We start from the raw sequence: 17,665 nt of genomic DNA on the forward strand, positions 1-17,665 counted from the left end.
AGGTAATTGGTAATTTTAAAATTTTACCTATAGGTATGTGTTTTTAAAGTAATTTAATTACCTTATATTAAAAGTATATTAATATACTCCTGTTTCTTATTTTGATTCTATATACCTATATTTTAAATTTTTGTCTTTACCTATATATATTTACTTTTAAGATAAATAATTTATATTAAATTGACAGCATGTTTCAGATATCTATCTATACATAAATAATAGTTAAATTAGGTGCAAATGTTTTAATTTTGTATTATAGATTTCATTATTGTTAAATATATTTAGGTAGATATTTAATATTGTAGTATAAGTAATTTTATATTTTTATTAATATATTTTCTTTTGTATCTATGGTTATGTACACATTTTATAAGTTTAAAAAATATTCCTTAGTACAACTTAATCCTATTACTATATTAAAATGTTTTATTGTGTACAAATTGTTCATTTATGTTATTGTTATCAATGATGTTAACATTTTTATTTTGTTCTTTGATTAAGTGGTACCCTTATTTTAAATTTTGATTGAATGGAAACTTTGGGATTTTTATTTTATTTTCCTAAGACAAATTAAAAAGTGGCTTTCATGATTTTTCAACTATTTATTGCATTATTTCTACAATTTAAGGTAAGTATGTAAAAACAAACTTTGATTTAGATTACTTGAGCTTTATGTATAATATATTACACTTATATTCACTATTTAGAAATTAAATCTAGTTTCCCCAAAGTTTCCAGTTCAGTTTGATTTATTAACTAGTAAACATATGAATATGATACATTGTTGATACTATTTTAGCTAGTTTTTAATATTTTTGGTATTTTTTTTTTTATTGCAGAATATAAAAAGAACATAATGTTGTTGAACACTGAACGTACAGATAAAATGGAGGCAAAGCTAGAAGTTGTGCCTTCAACTCCAGTATTAAAATGGAAGAAAATTCTTGATCCCATTGGACCTCAACCGAGGCCTCGGCATGGGCACAGAGCAGTTGCTATTAAAGATCTTTTAATTGTGTTCGGTGGCGGAAATGAGGGAATAGTAGATGAATTACATGTCTACAATGCAGCCAATAATCAATGGTTTATACCTCAGACTTCTGGTGATATACCTCCTGGGTGTGCTGCATATGGTTTAGTAGTTGATAATACTAGATTACTAATTTTTGGAGGTATGGTTGAATATGGTAAATATTCAAATGAACTATATGAACTTCAAGCGAGTCGATGGCATTGGAGTAAGCTTCAACCTAGACCACCTCTTTATCACATGTCACCTTGCCCAAGACTTGGTCATAGTTTCACATTAATAGGTAATAAAGTTTACCTATTTGGAGGGTTAGCTAATGATAGCAATGACCCAAAAAATAATATACCACGTTATTTAAATGATCTATATACATTAGATATATCTTCACCTGACGCTTTAGCTTGGGATATACCAGAAACAGTAGGTGATTTTCCACCTCCTCGAGAATCCCACACAGCAGTAGCATATACTGACTCAAGAGGAAAATGTAAACTTATCATTTATGGTGGTATGAGTGGGTGTCGACTAGGTGATCTTTGGACTTTAGATATAGATACTATGTCTTGGAATAGACCTATTGTTTTGGGTCCTAAGCCTCTACCAAGGTCTTTACATACAGCTGTAACCATAAAAAATAGAATGTTTGTTTTTGGTGGTTGGGTTCCGTTTGTTGAAGAAGTCAAGTTACCTATACATGAAAAAGAATGGAAATGTACAAATCAATTGGCTTGTTTAAATTTAGAAACAATGACATGGGAAGAATTGAATATGGATATGAATGAAGATAATATGCCTAGAGCTAGAGCAGGTCATTGTGCTGCAAATATACAAACAAGAATGTACGTGTGGTCTGGTCGAGACGGATATAGAAAAGCATGGAATAATCAAGTTTGTTGTAAAGATCTATGGTATTTGGAAGTGGACAAACCACAGAAGTGTGCTAAAAATCAGTTGGTTCGTGCATCTACTAATGCTCTAGAAATTGTATGGAATAGTGTACCAACTGCAGACGCTTATATTTTACAAATTCAAAAGTATGACCAGCCTGCTGACACTTCAGCCCCAACTCCACCAACAATGATTGATTATTCATTGCTACCATTTTTGACACCGGAATTGGCTAAGAAAAATACTGACAATGATGATTGTCAAATTATACCTACTACCAGTACTAAAGCTAGTAGTCCTGCCAAACCAAATCAAATTATACAAATAATACCCCAAGGTTCCACTGTTAATTCCTCTTTAGTAAAAGATCAGCAGTTTACTCCTGTTATTGCTCAAGCATCTGGAAATATGAAAATTAAAACTGTTCAAAGCACTAATGTTACACCTTCGTTACCACAAAACTTTAAGGCAGTAAGTCCTGTAACACCAAAGACACCTGCATTTGTTAGTTCTCCTTCAATGGACATGTTATCAGATGCTGCCATGCATACTCTTGCCGCTGCTGCATCAGCTACTCAAAAGATCAAAACCACTGTAGTAGTTTCTAAACAATCAGAACTTCCAAAACCTGTGATTAAGACTTCAAGTGCACCATTTAAAATTGTTCAAACACAAAGGTCAATAAAAAATGTTATGTCACCTGTAAACACTACAGTGCCACAACAAGCAGTTCGTATAACAGGACCTGCTTTACAGACTTCAGTTGCTGGTACAGTTCTTAAAACTGGATCTAATGTTTTTGGAAAGCAAGTGATTTTTCAAAAGCCTGGTGGTTCACAATCAAATTTTGTTACCTTAGTTAAGACCAGTCAAGGTAATCTTATACAAGGTATTCCAGGAAAGATGATTGGAACAACTACACCAAATAAGAATATGCAACCATCTGTTTTAAAGTTTATCAATCCTCCAATGAATCAACAGAGTAGTCCTATCAAATCAAACCAAACTATGAAAACTGTACCTTTAAAAACAGTTGGTGCAAGGCTACCGGTTGCTGCTAATAAACCAACTATTGTTATTCAAAAAGGTAACTCAAATCGATCAGCTTCCCCTCAAATTATCATTGTAACAACTGGTTCGAATCTCAGGGGCATACAGACTTTTTCAGCCTCCCAGGCTAATATGACAAATCGCACCAGTGTAAGTAACGCGCCTGTTCAAATGGTAATGGTATCATCAGGTGGCAATACACCAACTGGAAGTAAACCTATTACAATTACCATGGCTGGAGCTGGTAATCGTAAAATGGTCACCCTAGGTAAATCAAATTTGACTGGTATGACAATAGGTGGTAAGCCTGTAACCCTTCAAATGGTTAGTGGTCAAAATAATATGGCTATTTTAACTTCAAATTCTGGTGGCAATGTTGTCCAGCTAAAGAACACAAATATTGTGAGTACACCAAGTACACCTAGGTCTACTGCAATCAATTCAAAAGTACCGTCTTCTGTCAAAGTATCCACTGATTTACCGGCTAGTACAGAGTCTGCACTCACTCAATTAGCTGTGGAAGCTGGCATCATCGATTCTTCCAACAAAAGTACGAATGAAATGGAGGAATCAACTAATTATAAGAATGATTTGGAAAATTTGATTCGGGAAGAAGGAATTGAGAGTCTAGATGTTGATATGAACAGTGTGGAGGACGCTTCCAGTGTTGTTGACTGAATAATTATTTTTATTCTAATGGATTCAATAATTCATGGCTAATTTGTTTTATTTATAGTAAATTTTTTATTTTTTTTGCGTAAGCCTGATGATTTAAATTAGTCTATCCCTAGCCTATCAATAATGTACACTATATTTTTCATCAAATGTATTTTCTGAACACAGAAAAATATGGGTAGTTGTAATTTTATTATGTAAATATAATTTTGTATAATATATAAGAACATAGTATGGTAAAAATGTTAATTTTCATGAATTATTTTGGTTTATATGAAACGATTGATGTTTTTTTTAACATTCAATAGCCCAATTTGTTATTTCTGGTAAATTAAAGATTTAATTATGGGTAAGTTTTTATTCTTTGTTTATATTTATAAGTATTTTGGTTTTGTTTATGAACGTCAACTTCATAATGTATGACCTAATACTTACTTTTAATGGGTTTTAAAAATGTGTGTATTTCATTGACAAAAATAAACCACAACCCTTATAAGGTATATATTATAATAACCGAGATAAGGTATGGCCAAAATGTTAGTATTTACAAATATTAGTTCTTATTTCTCCCATTTATTGGCCTATTTTTATTTGTAAGTATTTTCGAAGTATATTATAATGAATTTATGTTAATTTAAATACACATAATAAGCGGTATTTACTTAATTAATAACAGAATTGAATAATTTTGAGTTAAGTTTATGTTTTTGCCATTATCCTTGTTTCCAACTCGTTTAATTTTAATTTTTTTGATATAAAATTGAAATCGGTAATTATCTGACATTTTTATTAAATTGATATCGGTTCATAAATATTTTTACTATGTAAATCTTTTGTGATTTCTAATTGCATATTACATGATATTTACAACATATTGTTAAAATTAAATAATAAACAATATATTGTCTTAATAATATTAGTTTTTTTTCTTTCCGAAACTCGTTAATTTATCAATAATGATTAAAAATTATTTATCTTGCAGTGTCTTCATAAAAATAAATAATGTTATAATATCTGTTAAAAAATATGATGCCAGCTTTTTCGATAGGTTCATAATAATGTTCAGGCGTTTTTCGTATGCGTGCAACGTTTCCTACTATTTATTATTACATTAAGTTACTATTGGTTACACGTCGATAATCATTAGGAAAACGATCGTCCAAGGTTGGATGCGTTTCAAATCATCGGATTGTTATCGATGTTGCCTACCAACCAACAAGAATCTCGCCAAATTATTGGTCGGTCATTGTGAACCATCGAAAAACAGATCATAAAGCTTAGCATAAATATTTTAGTATCGAAGCTAAAACTTCTAAAACTAACTAAACCCAACACCATTGTAACCAACTTTATCGAACGGTTCAGTGTCTTTTGCTGGTGTGTCTTATGATGCTCTATCAAACCGTCTAATTTACATTTCAAAATTATGTACAATACAATTTTTAAATTTGGATTTCAAAATATTAGTTTACGCAGGTTATTTTAGATTTACCGTTGTATAACCGTTATGTTGTACTACTTCTAATTAGTTATCATTACATTACAATATTATACTGTCATTAGTACCTACGTAATGTTTTATAGTGTATATTTTGTATTTATTACATTTTTATTTTGTTACTCTTGGCACAATAATATATGCGCTAGTTTTGTGCAATTATTATTCATTGATTATTGTTATGAAATTTTGAATTCTGAATAGAAAGAAGTTCCATTTGCTACTTATTTATTTCTACAAAATCGTTAATTTAAAAGCTTTATAGGAGTTTTATTTTTTTGTGTCGCGTGTTATTGTTAGGATTTATACTTATATGCACAGAATAATCATTATGTAGTGTGACTATGAGTAGTAAGATAACGAAGTTTATAACAACTCTATGAATTAATTAATAAATTGCACGCTTATTACCTTATTTTCAATATACTACCTACGGCAATGCACTGCAATATCATATAAGTATTGTAGGTCTGTGCTGGTTTAATGAGTATAGCCAGTATAGGTTCTATATTACAAAATAATATGTATACATTTGATTATAGAAAGAATATATAATGCATATTATGTAGACGCAGTAGGTGCACTTTTTGTGAAATCTGAATTTTAGAGGTAAGACAAAACCCTCGGAGTTTTTGTATATTAACAATTATTTATTTTTAAAAAAAAAAATTTTCATCAATCATAATTGTTTAATGTAGATACCTATAAATTGAATTTTTTTTATACATATAATATTTTTTTTGTTTCTCACTTCACGCTTAGTCATTATTAAGTTTATTGAAGTAAAATTCAACATGTAAGACCACAGAGGAATAATGTATATAAGTCAATTTTTAGCTACAAGATTTTGAATGTTTAAAATTATCTCTAATGTATAATCTATACAAAGTTTTGTCGTATTTAACTATAATATTTTTATTGTTACTAATATTTTATTTTAGAACACATTCACTTAAATTAGGAGAATAATATTTTAAGACTGAAAGGCGACATTTAGAAAAGAAATTGACTTATAATGTTTTTCCTCTGTAGTGCGTATTAGATATTATTTATGTAATTATGTAAGAACCATGCATATTTTCTAATCAATGTTAGTATGTTCCTCGTTAAAACAGAAGTAAATACCGTGAATTTGTTGTATCTGTAGTTATAGTTTTTCATTATTTAAGAAATTATTTAGGAACTATCTTTACAATATATATATATAAATATATTTTTGAAACGATTAAAAACACGAATAAATTATTTTTAAATATGCAGTTTATTTATTTATTTATTTTTTTTATGTTATTTCCATACTAAATGAATAAATAAGAAAACAAATATTTTTAGAATGTATATAATATAGTCATACTAAATAATTATTAAATTAGTATGGGTAATGATATTTCTTAAAGTTGTATTATAAAATAGCAGCTTAAATGTTCAAATCTTATTTTACGTAGTCAACCAATGAAGTAAATTGTAACTTGAGTACAAATTACCTACTGAGTTAAAAATGTACATTCATAATTCAATTTATAAATGATTCAATATACTTAATAACAAGTATAATATTGTATGACTTTTAAGTAGTACGCCTGCCTAATGCTGCCTATATATGACTTTACTGTTATGAATAAATGCCGATTTTTATGGACAATAATAATAATATGACAAAATTGTAATTTACATATTTATCGTAATAACGAATGTAAGTAAGTAGGTATTCACATTATCTTACAATTTCATCGTTAAACAATAGTATGTAGTATGTGTGATACTTTTGTTTTTGTGTAACTTTAAATTTTGAAGTTATTAGTTAAAAAATGAAACATTAGTTAATGTAATAAAGTTAAATTAATGAAAAAGCCAAAACAGTAGACTACCTAAATAAAAAAATAATCATTTTTTAAGAAAAAATTTATTTACTTATGTCTAATTTCTAATTCTAACAAATTCTTACTATTATACGAATGTATAATATATACTTTCTTTGTTGATAATTAAACAAAATAAAACAGTAGCTAGTAGGTAGGTAGTATAGAATAGGGAACCTGAGCGGAGTTTCATAATATGGGCTACGGCCTACGAGTCATAAGGAAATACTATTGAAATGTCCAGTGCAAGCCGTTCACATTCGTTAAATCTGTTATTAATCATTATAATAAAATATATTGATATTTGTTATTTTATTCTTTAGATAGGATTTAGCCATTTAGGTTATGGTTCAGTGGATTCATAAGTTATTTTTAAAGCTGTTTCCATAAATTCATTGATTTGTTTTTGTTTGGATAATTACAAATATTCATTATAATAATAGTGACCATCTTTAGTACCTACTGATATAGGAACTATTATTGATATAGTTGTTATTTAAAAATTGTTTATTTATTTTGTGTGATAATATGATTAAAAACCATTCATAAGTTTTACAGTACATTTTCTCAACTAATATTTTGGGAATGTATGGATAATGGATAATATATAATATACGTTTTATTTCTAATTTCCTCTCAATAATACACCTATATTTAAAAAAAAATCGTGCTGTCTTAAGTTTTATAAGTAGCCAAGTAGGTACCTACATACACAATTTTATTTTCGTTTAATAATCGACGTTTACATACAGCTTGCAGCGACTGAAGGTTACCCCTCGAATTAAATTTAATAATATTTAATGCTACGATTTTTCTTACAACCAATTTTTTTATCATAGGTAGGTACTAGGTACTAATATATCTTTTTATTTGGATGAATACATAGACCAGGATTGTAAATTTAACATTTTTTTTTCCATAAATTGAAACTAAAATTTAATTTTTTTTGTCCAATATTCAATTGTTCAATTGTTATTATACCACTATAATAAATTGTTCAATTTTTTAAGTGAATAACTAGTTGATGTATTTTTAGCAAGGAACTAATTTTACAGTATATACTAAATATATATATATATTTAAGTGAAGTTAAATATTTAAAATGTTTGAAATAATTAACAAACATGGACTACCTGTACAATGAACACATATTTTACATACATTATTAAATAAATTTACATATAGGTAGAACTAAAAAGATACTTACTTCAACAATTTATTAATACTTGTTTCTACATTTTAGATGACTTGCAAAGTTTTCAATCTGCAGTTTTTTTAGAACATAATCCAAGGTACCTACTAATGAAAAATAATATTTTTAGTTGAGGTTATGGTTATCATGTTATGACTTAATACTAAACACGTCTTTATGTCGAATAACATACCTACTTTAGTAGTGACAAGTGACAACAGCAGCATCAGTTGCTTTCTAGCTTTCATAATTTATTAGACTATACCTAAGAGGTAATATAGGCTTATAGCTAATAGCAATCACGTTTGATTTGCAGGGTTTTTGTGCTAGTAATATATACCTATTCTACGTATCTATGGTACAAACATCAAATTATTTACTAAAAAGAAGTAGGTGTTGAACTATGAAAATTCAAAGTTAATATGATGTATAGTGATAGGTATGTAATGGATCACGAAGCTGGGTAACGTTTTTTTTTTAATAAAGTATGGGTAATAAATTATAAAAATTTAAATTTACACGACTTATATAATACTATGGCAGTTATGTTGTTATAGGTTTCTATATTATAATCTATATTTTGTACAGAATACATACTTTATAATTTTAGATTGTGCGCATTTATTTTTTGAAATTCGTTATTTTCGTACTCCATGTTATTAAATTGATTGTTTTATGTGGGATTTTCATTTTACGTACTCATGACGCGACATATATGAAATTATTCATTATTTATTTAAATTTATAGTAAAGTATTTACTGTTTTGTTGGTTACTATTGATAAATACTTATAATTTGATGTTTTACTAAGTAAATTTTTTGGTGTAATATATTTTTGTAATAAGTAAAAAGTCAAACAAAATGATTTAATTTTAAATTTGACAATATAAACATAAAATAATTATTTTAATATTTATCAGAATTGTAGATTTAGCAAGTTAATGAGCAGCTTTAACTCTTAGTAAAGTTTAAAAAAATTAACACTTCGTGATAAAAGGATATAATTCAATTTGAATTACACTAGAATAATTGATTATCAAGAATTATATTATTGATTATTATTCTATCTTGTACAAATCGTATAGCATTATTGTATAAAATATCGTATACATATATTGTATGTTTTTTAATTTCTTAATTTATATTGCCAACGAAAATGAAAAAGCCATTACTCTTATTACGGCCAATACAGAAATAAAGACGTTTCTTTTCGATTCTCAGAAAATAGGTAGGTAGTGTTTTAGACTTTCCTTTTACATGATGCGCATCAACTAAATAATTAAACTAATAAAAAGTTGGTAATTAATTAAATTCTTAAAATAACAAATACATATAAAGTTAAAGCTCAACTAAAAAAATATAAACCCCATGTGAAGTTTAATAATCATTCTAAGTTATAATTTATAACTAATGAATGTGCTTTTTGTCATTCAGGTATCAAGTGAGGCTTACCTACTCAATTTAAATTTATAGCCCTATAGGTAATATTATAAATTAAATACTATAAGTATTATAGTAAGTTTTGATCAGTGGTACTTAAACATTAAAATAAATATTATTATATAAGTATTTTTTGTAAGCTAAAAAAGTAGTGGTGAATTTTTAAAATTTTTGAAAGTCTGTCTTAAAATATGTGTAAAATCATAAGAAATTGTTAGGTACATATTTATATTGTTATGTTGAATGGTAATATATTTTTTTTTAAATTCTGAGTGAATGTTGATTTTACAATGATATGTTTTTTTTGTGTATGTGATAAGTACCTATAGTCCAAAAATGCTTCGATTTTAAACTTTGATAGTAGTTTCTAATAGAAAATTGGATTAAGTTAGTACTTTACAATTTATCAGGAAAGCAAAAAAAGAAAAAGGAATTTTTACGTAAAATTAATATTTGACAAAATTGATTTTGTATGTTTAGTGTAGGTAACTCATAACTCATAACGGTAGTTACTTGAAATGTCCACAACAATTTTATATTAGAATTTCTTACTTAATATTATAGTTTAATTAACAAAATTTTTTTTCTTACTTTTTACAGACATTTGAAATAATTTTTTTTTTTTAGGTTAGTGTTTTTCTAGTAAATGTTGATGATATTTTTTTCGGTTAAAAGTTCATGAAAATATAGTACATTTTTAAATTTAGGATTATTGCAAACTCCGTAAATTTTTGAATATTTTCAAATAATTTTGTTATTAAAAATTACTATTGATGTTTAAGATTTTAATATTGTATATAATTTTCTTCATAAGATTTTCTATGTATAATAAAAAAAAAAATAAAAAAATATCGGAAATTCTCATTAACATGTTTAATGATCGTTTGAAGTAAAATGACTCTCAAAATGTTTTGATATTTTGTTGCAATTCAATATACTTATATATATATATAAATAAATAATTGTAGATATTTTAAATATTCACCAAATATTTACAAGTTCACTTTCTATATGTTATAAAATTTTCAAAATATTTTGACTTTTTTTGAGTTTTTAATTGACATTTGAAATTTAAATTTTTTTTAGTTTTATTTATTATTCTTATATATTATTTAATAATTTTTTTTATAGGTGGTTCAAGTTAATTATGGATGAAATTACCTATTTAAACTATAAATAACAATTCTCATTATTTCATTATAATTCAAAAAACATTATTTATTGGAATATAACAATTTTACATAATATAATATTATTATATATTGTACACATAATGACATTTTTATTTTTTATTGAAATTTTGTAATTTACAATTAATCTCGACAATTATGTGTTCATGTTATGGTAATTATATAAGCAACCCAGCATTAAGAAAGAAAGAAATTGTGGCAGTAACGGCAGTAACAGATCGAGAGGAAAGTATATGGCGAGCGTCGGGAGTGTTGTTGAGAGAGTGAAGGAGAGAAAAGAATCGAGAACGCTCTGCCGATAAGAAGGGGCAGTTAAACAAAATGTGATTAAAATCACAGACCGCAGGTGTGTGAGGAAAGATACAGAAAAGCGAGTCGTTTAAGGATAATTTGAAGGAGTGTGAAGGAAGTAAAGAATGGCCGAAACGAAGGTGGGAAAAAGAATAAATTAATTTACGAGATAAGTTTAAACTGTGAAACCACAGCTTGGATGGAATGCTGGTGTTAATATTTCTGTATCAGATGGCGTAATAGGGAGGTAGATTTGTGAAAGAGTTAGTCCATAATCGATTGACACAAGATTTAAGAATGAGACAGAAAATGATATTTTTAAATGCAATATTTTTGGATAAAATAATTTAATATACTGAAATACTGTATTATTAATAGTAAAATAAATTACTTAACCTAATCGCAACAAAAACATGGGTAACATAAAATATATTTAGTGATATTACAAGGTATCTCCCTTCAGGATCTTTTTTCATATCCAATTATATTGAATTCAAATTTAACACATTCATTAATATGACCCATTCGACACCTGGTACTGTATAGCAGAGCGGTCTCACTTCTTCATATTTTTTATTATAGCTATGAAGCACTTTTATTGTTTAAAGTTGGTAATTGAATATTTTTAGACTATCGAAAACCTATTTCCTGAAAAAATATAAACATTAAAAAATAATTTAGATCCACGGCCTATTGCAATCTGAAATGGGTCGATAAAACGTTTTGAATATAATACGTATATTTCCCTCGCATCGATAATCCAATCACACCCTCGTCGTTAGAAACAAGATACAATTACAATAATAGAACTCAACGAAGCGGCGACTTCGATAAGGGTTTAAATAACTATAAATATGTATAAATGCATAATATAAGATACCGCATATTGGTTTAATTTACTGTTTTTTTTTATATCTATATGTCTATTCAACGAGTTTGTAAACAAAATGTTTAACGATCTGATATTTTTAGATAAATCGATTAAATATTTAAACCCTATCTACTACTGTATGTGCAGTACTGCAGGAATACATTTTGATTTTATGATATGAAGATTTGAAAGGGATAGAAATTTACTGTACCAAAGGAGACTATCAATCCTGTAGGACCGCGAACAAGTATAAAGGATAAAAACGAATCACGTTCAGGAACTCGATTTTTCCTGTAGGAATTGATGTATAGACTATAGGTATCCCTTAGTCCTTAGTCATACATTTTAATAAATACAATTAGTAACAAATATATATTTATATTGTTATACATGTCTGGTTTTCAATATACCACAACCATTATTTATGAATTAAAATTAAACAATTATGTGTTAGAAGTATGTAAGTTAATGGTTTAAAATTTTAAATTAAACGTTTTATTCTAGTATCACGTTGGCCAACTCTACATGATTGCAAGGCACAGCTACGAACAAACGGAGAATGGAGAAGGCGTAGAGACCATAATCAATGCTCCTTGTGAAGACCCTGTCCACGGAAAAGGGCAATTTACCGAAAAAAGGATACATTTGTCAAAGTAATCTTATTTTTATCCATTACATTATAAATAAACTTTATGTATTACCGGGGCTCTGTTGGTTACCCAAACATCCTACACTTTTGATTTTATAACAATACAATCTATATCTACAGTATTATAGAATATAATCTTAAATTTTATAAATTGTTATATAAATAATAATACTAATACTAATAATAATAATAATAATTAACACATATTATTACGTTGGAAAATACTTTTTAAGAATTATTTCTTTTATCTGACCGTATTTACAAGTGTGTACCATTTGCTTAGGGTATTTAGTTAATATTTTTCTACAACATAATATTTATAAATAGATAACTTTTAAGTTAATACACTTAGAAGTATTAATAATGTATTATTGAAGTCTTTGTGAATACTAAATTAAAATTTAAAATATATTTTTAATTTGATTTTGTGTTTATTGATTAGGTTATTATTAATATTTAAAAAAATTAAAACTGTTAAATTTTATTTTTAGCCGTTTGCCATATTGGGTTCAAGCGATCATTCCAAAACTGTTTTACATCATTGAAAAATCTTGGAACTATTACCCTTTCACGATCACAGGTAATATTTCTTAGTAAACTTATATATAAATGTATAATGTATATATTGAAATAAATACGTACCTGTACTAGTAAATAAACTAGGTATACAGTTTGATAAATTTAGTAAATATCGATTAATTAAGTAGGTGTACGTCGTGTACCTACAGTGATTTTGATGTTTATTACTTGTAACATTTTTAACATTGTTTTTAATTAAAGTAAAGAATTGAAGCGTGTAAATCTAGTACGAAACACAGCAAGTTAAATGAAGTCATTAATGACTTGATAATTTTCTTATAAATATTAATAACTTTGAATTGTAATTTAGTGTCGTGAAATATTAAATAATTACTGTTAGTTGATGTATACTTTAATATAATATAATATTGTCTTAAATATGACATAAAAAAAAAATTATTTTCAGTTAGTTGGGTAAATTACAAAGTATACAAGTGTATGTTGTTAAACATCAATTTTATTAGATTTTGAATAAATAGATTTTGGCGTATGTAATATTATTTGTATGTTAATCTATTAGCTATAAAATTTATGATGATTTACGTGTTTAGATAGTAGGGACTAAGCCTATACTCAATGGGTTATAATACATAACATACATTGTAAAAAGTTTGAAAAACTTACAGGTACACGATATATAATGTATGTATGTACACGTATAGGTTTTAAAAGTAACTGAAATACGGTATTATAGTTACTTAATAGTAGACACTGTTTAATATTTTTATCTTTGTATAATAATATAATATGTTTTTATTTGGTTGATTTCATGTCTGTGCGCCGAAATCGGATTTCCAGAATATACTGTAAGTATTTGTGACGATTTTAATGTATAAGACATATACGTAATTAAAAATCATTATTTTCGAATCGTTAAATATTTATCATTTGTTTTTTTTTTTTTACCAGTGCTCGTTTATTCCGAAGTTGAGCGTTACTATTCACACAAAATTTGAAGATAACTCAGGAACGACAGAAAATGTAATCATTCGTTGTTATAATATAATATTTATTTTTGTGTTCATAAATATATTGCATGTATTATATTTGAAACGTCTTTGTTGTCTAAAATTCACAGTGTCTCGGGTTGGCCGGCGAGAAGCTTGTGGAAAGGAATGTAGATTTTGTGGACATTGCGTACGACGAAGTCAGCCCAAAACACTATAAAGAGGAAGAGGTATACATACAATTATAATTTTGCAAAACGAAAAACTATAATATATATTTTATATACATTATATTATTATAGTGTGCAAATACTGCAAATGCGAAATTTTAATAAACTTATGGGTACGCCGTATACGTAATGAGATGATTATATGTGTGTTTATAGGATCTGAAGTTTTTCCAGTCAAAAAAGACCATGAGAGGTCCTCTGCCGGAAAATTGGAAAAATACAACTTCACCGATAATGTGCTCGTATAAAGTGGTTGAGGCGTCGTTCGAAGTATGGGGCATTCAGTCCAAGGCCGAAGAGTATATTCAAAAAGTAAATTTAATCTGTGATAACATTGTTATAAAATATTATGAGATTTATAATATGTATAATCTCCATCAATAAATAGGTATACAGAATAATAAAATATATTTTTATTTATATTTCAATGAAATATTAAGATTTATAATTATCGTTAAGAGGACTTTTCACTCTTATATGTTATCTACGTATTTTAAGCGCATAACATGGTAAATTTATGTTCAGCAGATCATATTTAGCTTAAAAAGAGTGAATCGACTTATTATGAAACATTAAAAATATTATGTGTGTTCGTTTGATGGTTTTTTACGATAATTAATTTTTTTAGTGAGTTACAAGCAGTTTTAAATCGTGCTATTTTATATAGGTACTCAAAACTTGCTTAAAAAATAAACTATCGTATAAAACTAACATACGAACTTTGGTAATGTTTTTATCATTAAGTTTAATAATAGTATAATTCTTTTTAATTTTTAAATCAACGAAGCTAAACGTTAACTGCTGAGAATAAATTTGCCATTTTATATACTTGTAAAGTTGAGACAACAAAAGCGGGTATAGTGTTCTCCTAATACACTATAATAATTTAATGTAGGTATAAATTAGGTATAAGTAATCGATTAGTTAATATCTACCATAGGCTTATTCGTGGTATTGGTTTTAGTGTATTACATTGCGAGGATAATCTACAAAAAAATCTTCGTTAATTAAAATCTCAAACGGCCACTTAGTAATTGATAAATTATCGAATTGAATCCGTTTTAATTCGAATAAAGATATAAAAGGATGAAAGCAATTTACAAAATCTCGTAATGTTTTTCTTATTTATGTATAATTAAATGAAAAATTTAAACAAAGTTATTAGTTCCTACTAATTAACTAACTATTTATAATAATACATTATTGTATGTGCAGAGATTTTATTTGTAGAGTTGTAGTTCTAATAATTTATAAAATAAAAAGTTTTAGCCCAAATCTAAAAAAAATATGAACATTTTTAAAAAGAATATATTTAAAATCTGTATGTATAGATCATTGGCGCAAATCCCAAGGCGCAAGAGTGCTTAGCACCCCCCATTATTTTCCACTGTATTCCATTATACCTAGTACCTACCTACTATAATTAGTAAATTTATACTATTATAATAATATATTGTATCTATACACAATACAATAAGAAATAGTTATGTTATTTTGTGCTTGATTGAAGGGAGTGTCCATTTACTTTTTAACGGTTTTTGTTTGTTAATCATGATTGTAATAAATTAATAAAAAAATTTACAGAAGTACTTCTCGTGGTATCAACAAATGAAATTAAAAATTTTAAGTACTTAATGCATTTTTGTATTGTTTGCAGACCATTCGTGAGATTTTGTTGCTCGGCCACCGTCAAGCTTTCGCGTGGATCGACGATTGGATATCAATGACGATCGCTGACGTTCGTACTTATGAGTGCGAAATGCAACGTAAGACTAACACCAAAGTAAATGCCTGTGTATTGGACGCCGAGATCGGTGAAAAATCAACAGAGTTGGATGGCGAAGGTAGTGGTGGAGTACTAAAGTCTCCCAAATCTTTTTCACCATTGACCAATCTGTTCTCTCCGTCGGCATCGTCGTCGTCGTCAGGCCAAAACAATACCTCGTGGTTTTCTTGGTGATCGAAATGTCTTATTCGATTACGTAATAATATTGTACTATAACACGTAAAAAAAAGTTTTTTCTCCATCTATTCCATCTCACAATTTTCATTTTCGGACGAGCTTCAAAAATACGTATCTTATCCCATACATATGCAATATAATAGGTACAATGTTATAACTTAAATTTATCTTTAAACGGCCCATGTTTCAAATTTTCGCTTATCGTATGTAATGTACTTATATACATAACATTTATTCTTTTATAAACATTAGGTACATTGTTTACAAAATATTTATCTACTATTCATTCTTCACCAGTTATTTTTCTTTATTTTTTTTGTGTCCTTGATAGTTTTTTTTTTTTTTAGTATTACACGCGGTGTTTACTGTTAAATAATAATATTTTTTGAACAAATTAAAATTTCGTTAGAAATTATTGACTACTTATAATAGGTACTGAAGAACATAAATTCTCTGAATTGAACTTATATATTTATTTTCATTGAACCACACCTTAATAATATATTATATAGGCTTAATACGCACCAACAGTATTAATACGATTTGGAACGGGTTTTCTCGTTATATCTATACACTTATATACTTATATACTGCCATCGCCTTGTATTGTTCGGTAGAGCGTAATGTAGTTACGATCAAAATGATAATATGCTTTACAATTGTCTTCAAACGAGAATCGAATTTCGTTCACTAACTATTCGATTTCAATTATTGCTATATGAGCGTGCGTTATAAGTTAATTTCCAGTGCCTTCGATCGCATATTTTTAACTATATTATGTGGAATAAGAAAAAAGAAATTGTCACTTTTAACGAAGAAGTATGTGAAAATAATTATTCTCAAACTATTATTATTTTTTTTATTATATAATTGATATGATATTCAATATCTAAATAATGCTTATTTATTGTTACGTTTTAATTAAATACATTTGATATCCCGGAATAAAATTCAATAGAAAAATTATTATCTAGTTATTGTACGCGTATCAAAGTGGTTTATTTTGTATTAAAAATGTAACAATGACATCACTATTAGAATAATAAATTACCTACTACTGTACCTATTTATACTATATATTAATATTATATGCACGCTGTAGGCATTTAGTGGATGTAAAATGTTTTACCAGCAATTCTACAGAGTTGTTAACTATAGGTACTTATTTGTATTATGTTATATGAACGATGAACACTTCAGTATTGTCAAAATTTGTAGTCTTAATTATTTTATTTTTTATTACTTAACACGATCTTGTGTTGTTTTGCATGTTTTTACTAAATACAATGCTCTGAGACTTATTCTCAAAACAA

The 17,665-nt window shown here is 27.1% G+C and overlaps 1 protein-coding gene across 3 annotated transcripts in view; it reads left to right on the top strand.

Annotated features, from left to right (window-relative positions):
* LOC114126957 (cytoplasmic phosphatidylinositol transfer protein 1-like) overlaps nucleotides 1-17,665 on the top strand; it is a 20,473-nt gene extending 2,808 nt beyond the window's left edge. Inside the window, exons 2-8 of one of the 3 annotated variants that reach the window (XM_027991017.2) lie at nucleotides 12,489-12,637; nucleotides 13,125-13,213; nucleotides 14,011-14,018; nucleotides 14,122-14,193; nucleotides 14,291-14,389; nucleotides 14,546-14,701; nucleotides 16,047-17,665. In XM_027991017.2, the coding sequence (XP_027846818.1) occupies nucleotides 12,489-12,637; nucleotides 13,125-13,213; nucleotides 14,011-14,018; nucleotides 14,122-14,193; nucleotides 14,291-14,389; nucleotides 14,546-14,701; nucleotides 16,047-16,349 (876 nt within the window). In that variant the 3' untranslated portion in view covers nucleotides 16,350-17,665. Of the gene's footprint in view, nucleotides 1-608; nucleotides 629-839; nucleotides 6,397-12,488; nucleotides 12,638-13,124; nucleotides 13,214-14,010; nucleotides 14,019-14,121; nucleotides 14,194-14,290; nucleotides 14,390-14,545; nucleotides 14,702-16,046 lie in introns of those variants that run through there. The other 2 variants (XM_050201938.1, XM_027991016.2) reach the window with 2 other exon arrangements.

Source organism: Aphis gossypii, chromosome 2 (genome assembly GCF_020184175.1).
Source record: "Aphis gossypii isolate Hap1 chromosome 2, ASM2018417v2, whole genome shotgun sequence".
In the NCBI taxonomy this organism is placed as follows: domain Eukaryota; kingdom Metazoa; phylum Arthropoda; class Insecta; order Hemiptera; family Aphididae; genus Aphis; species Aphis gossypii.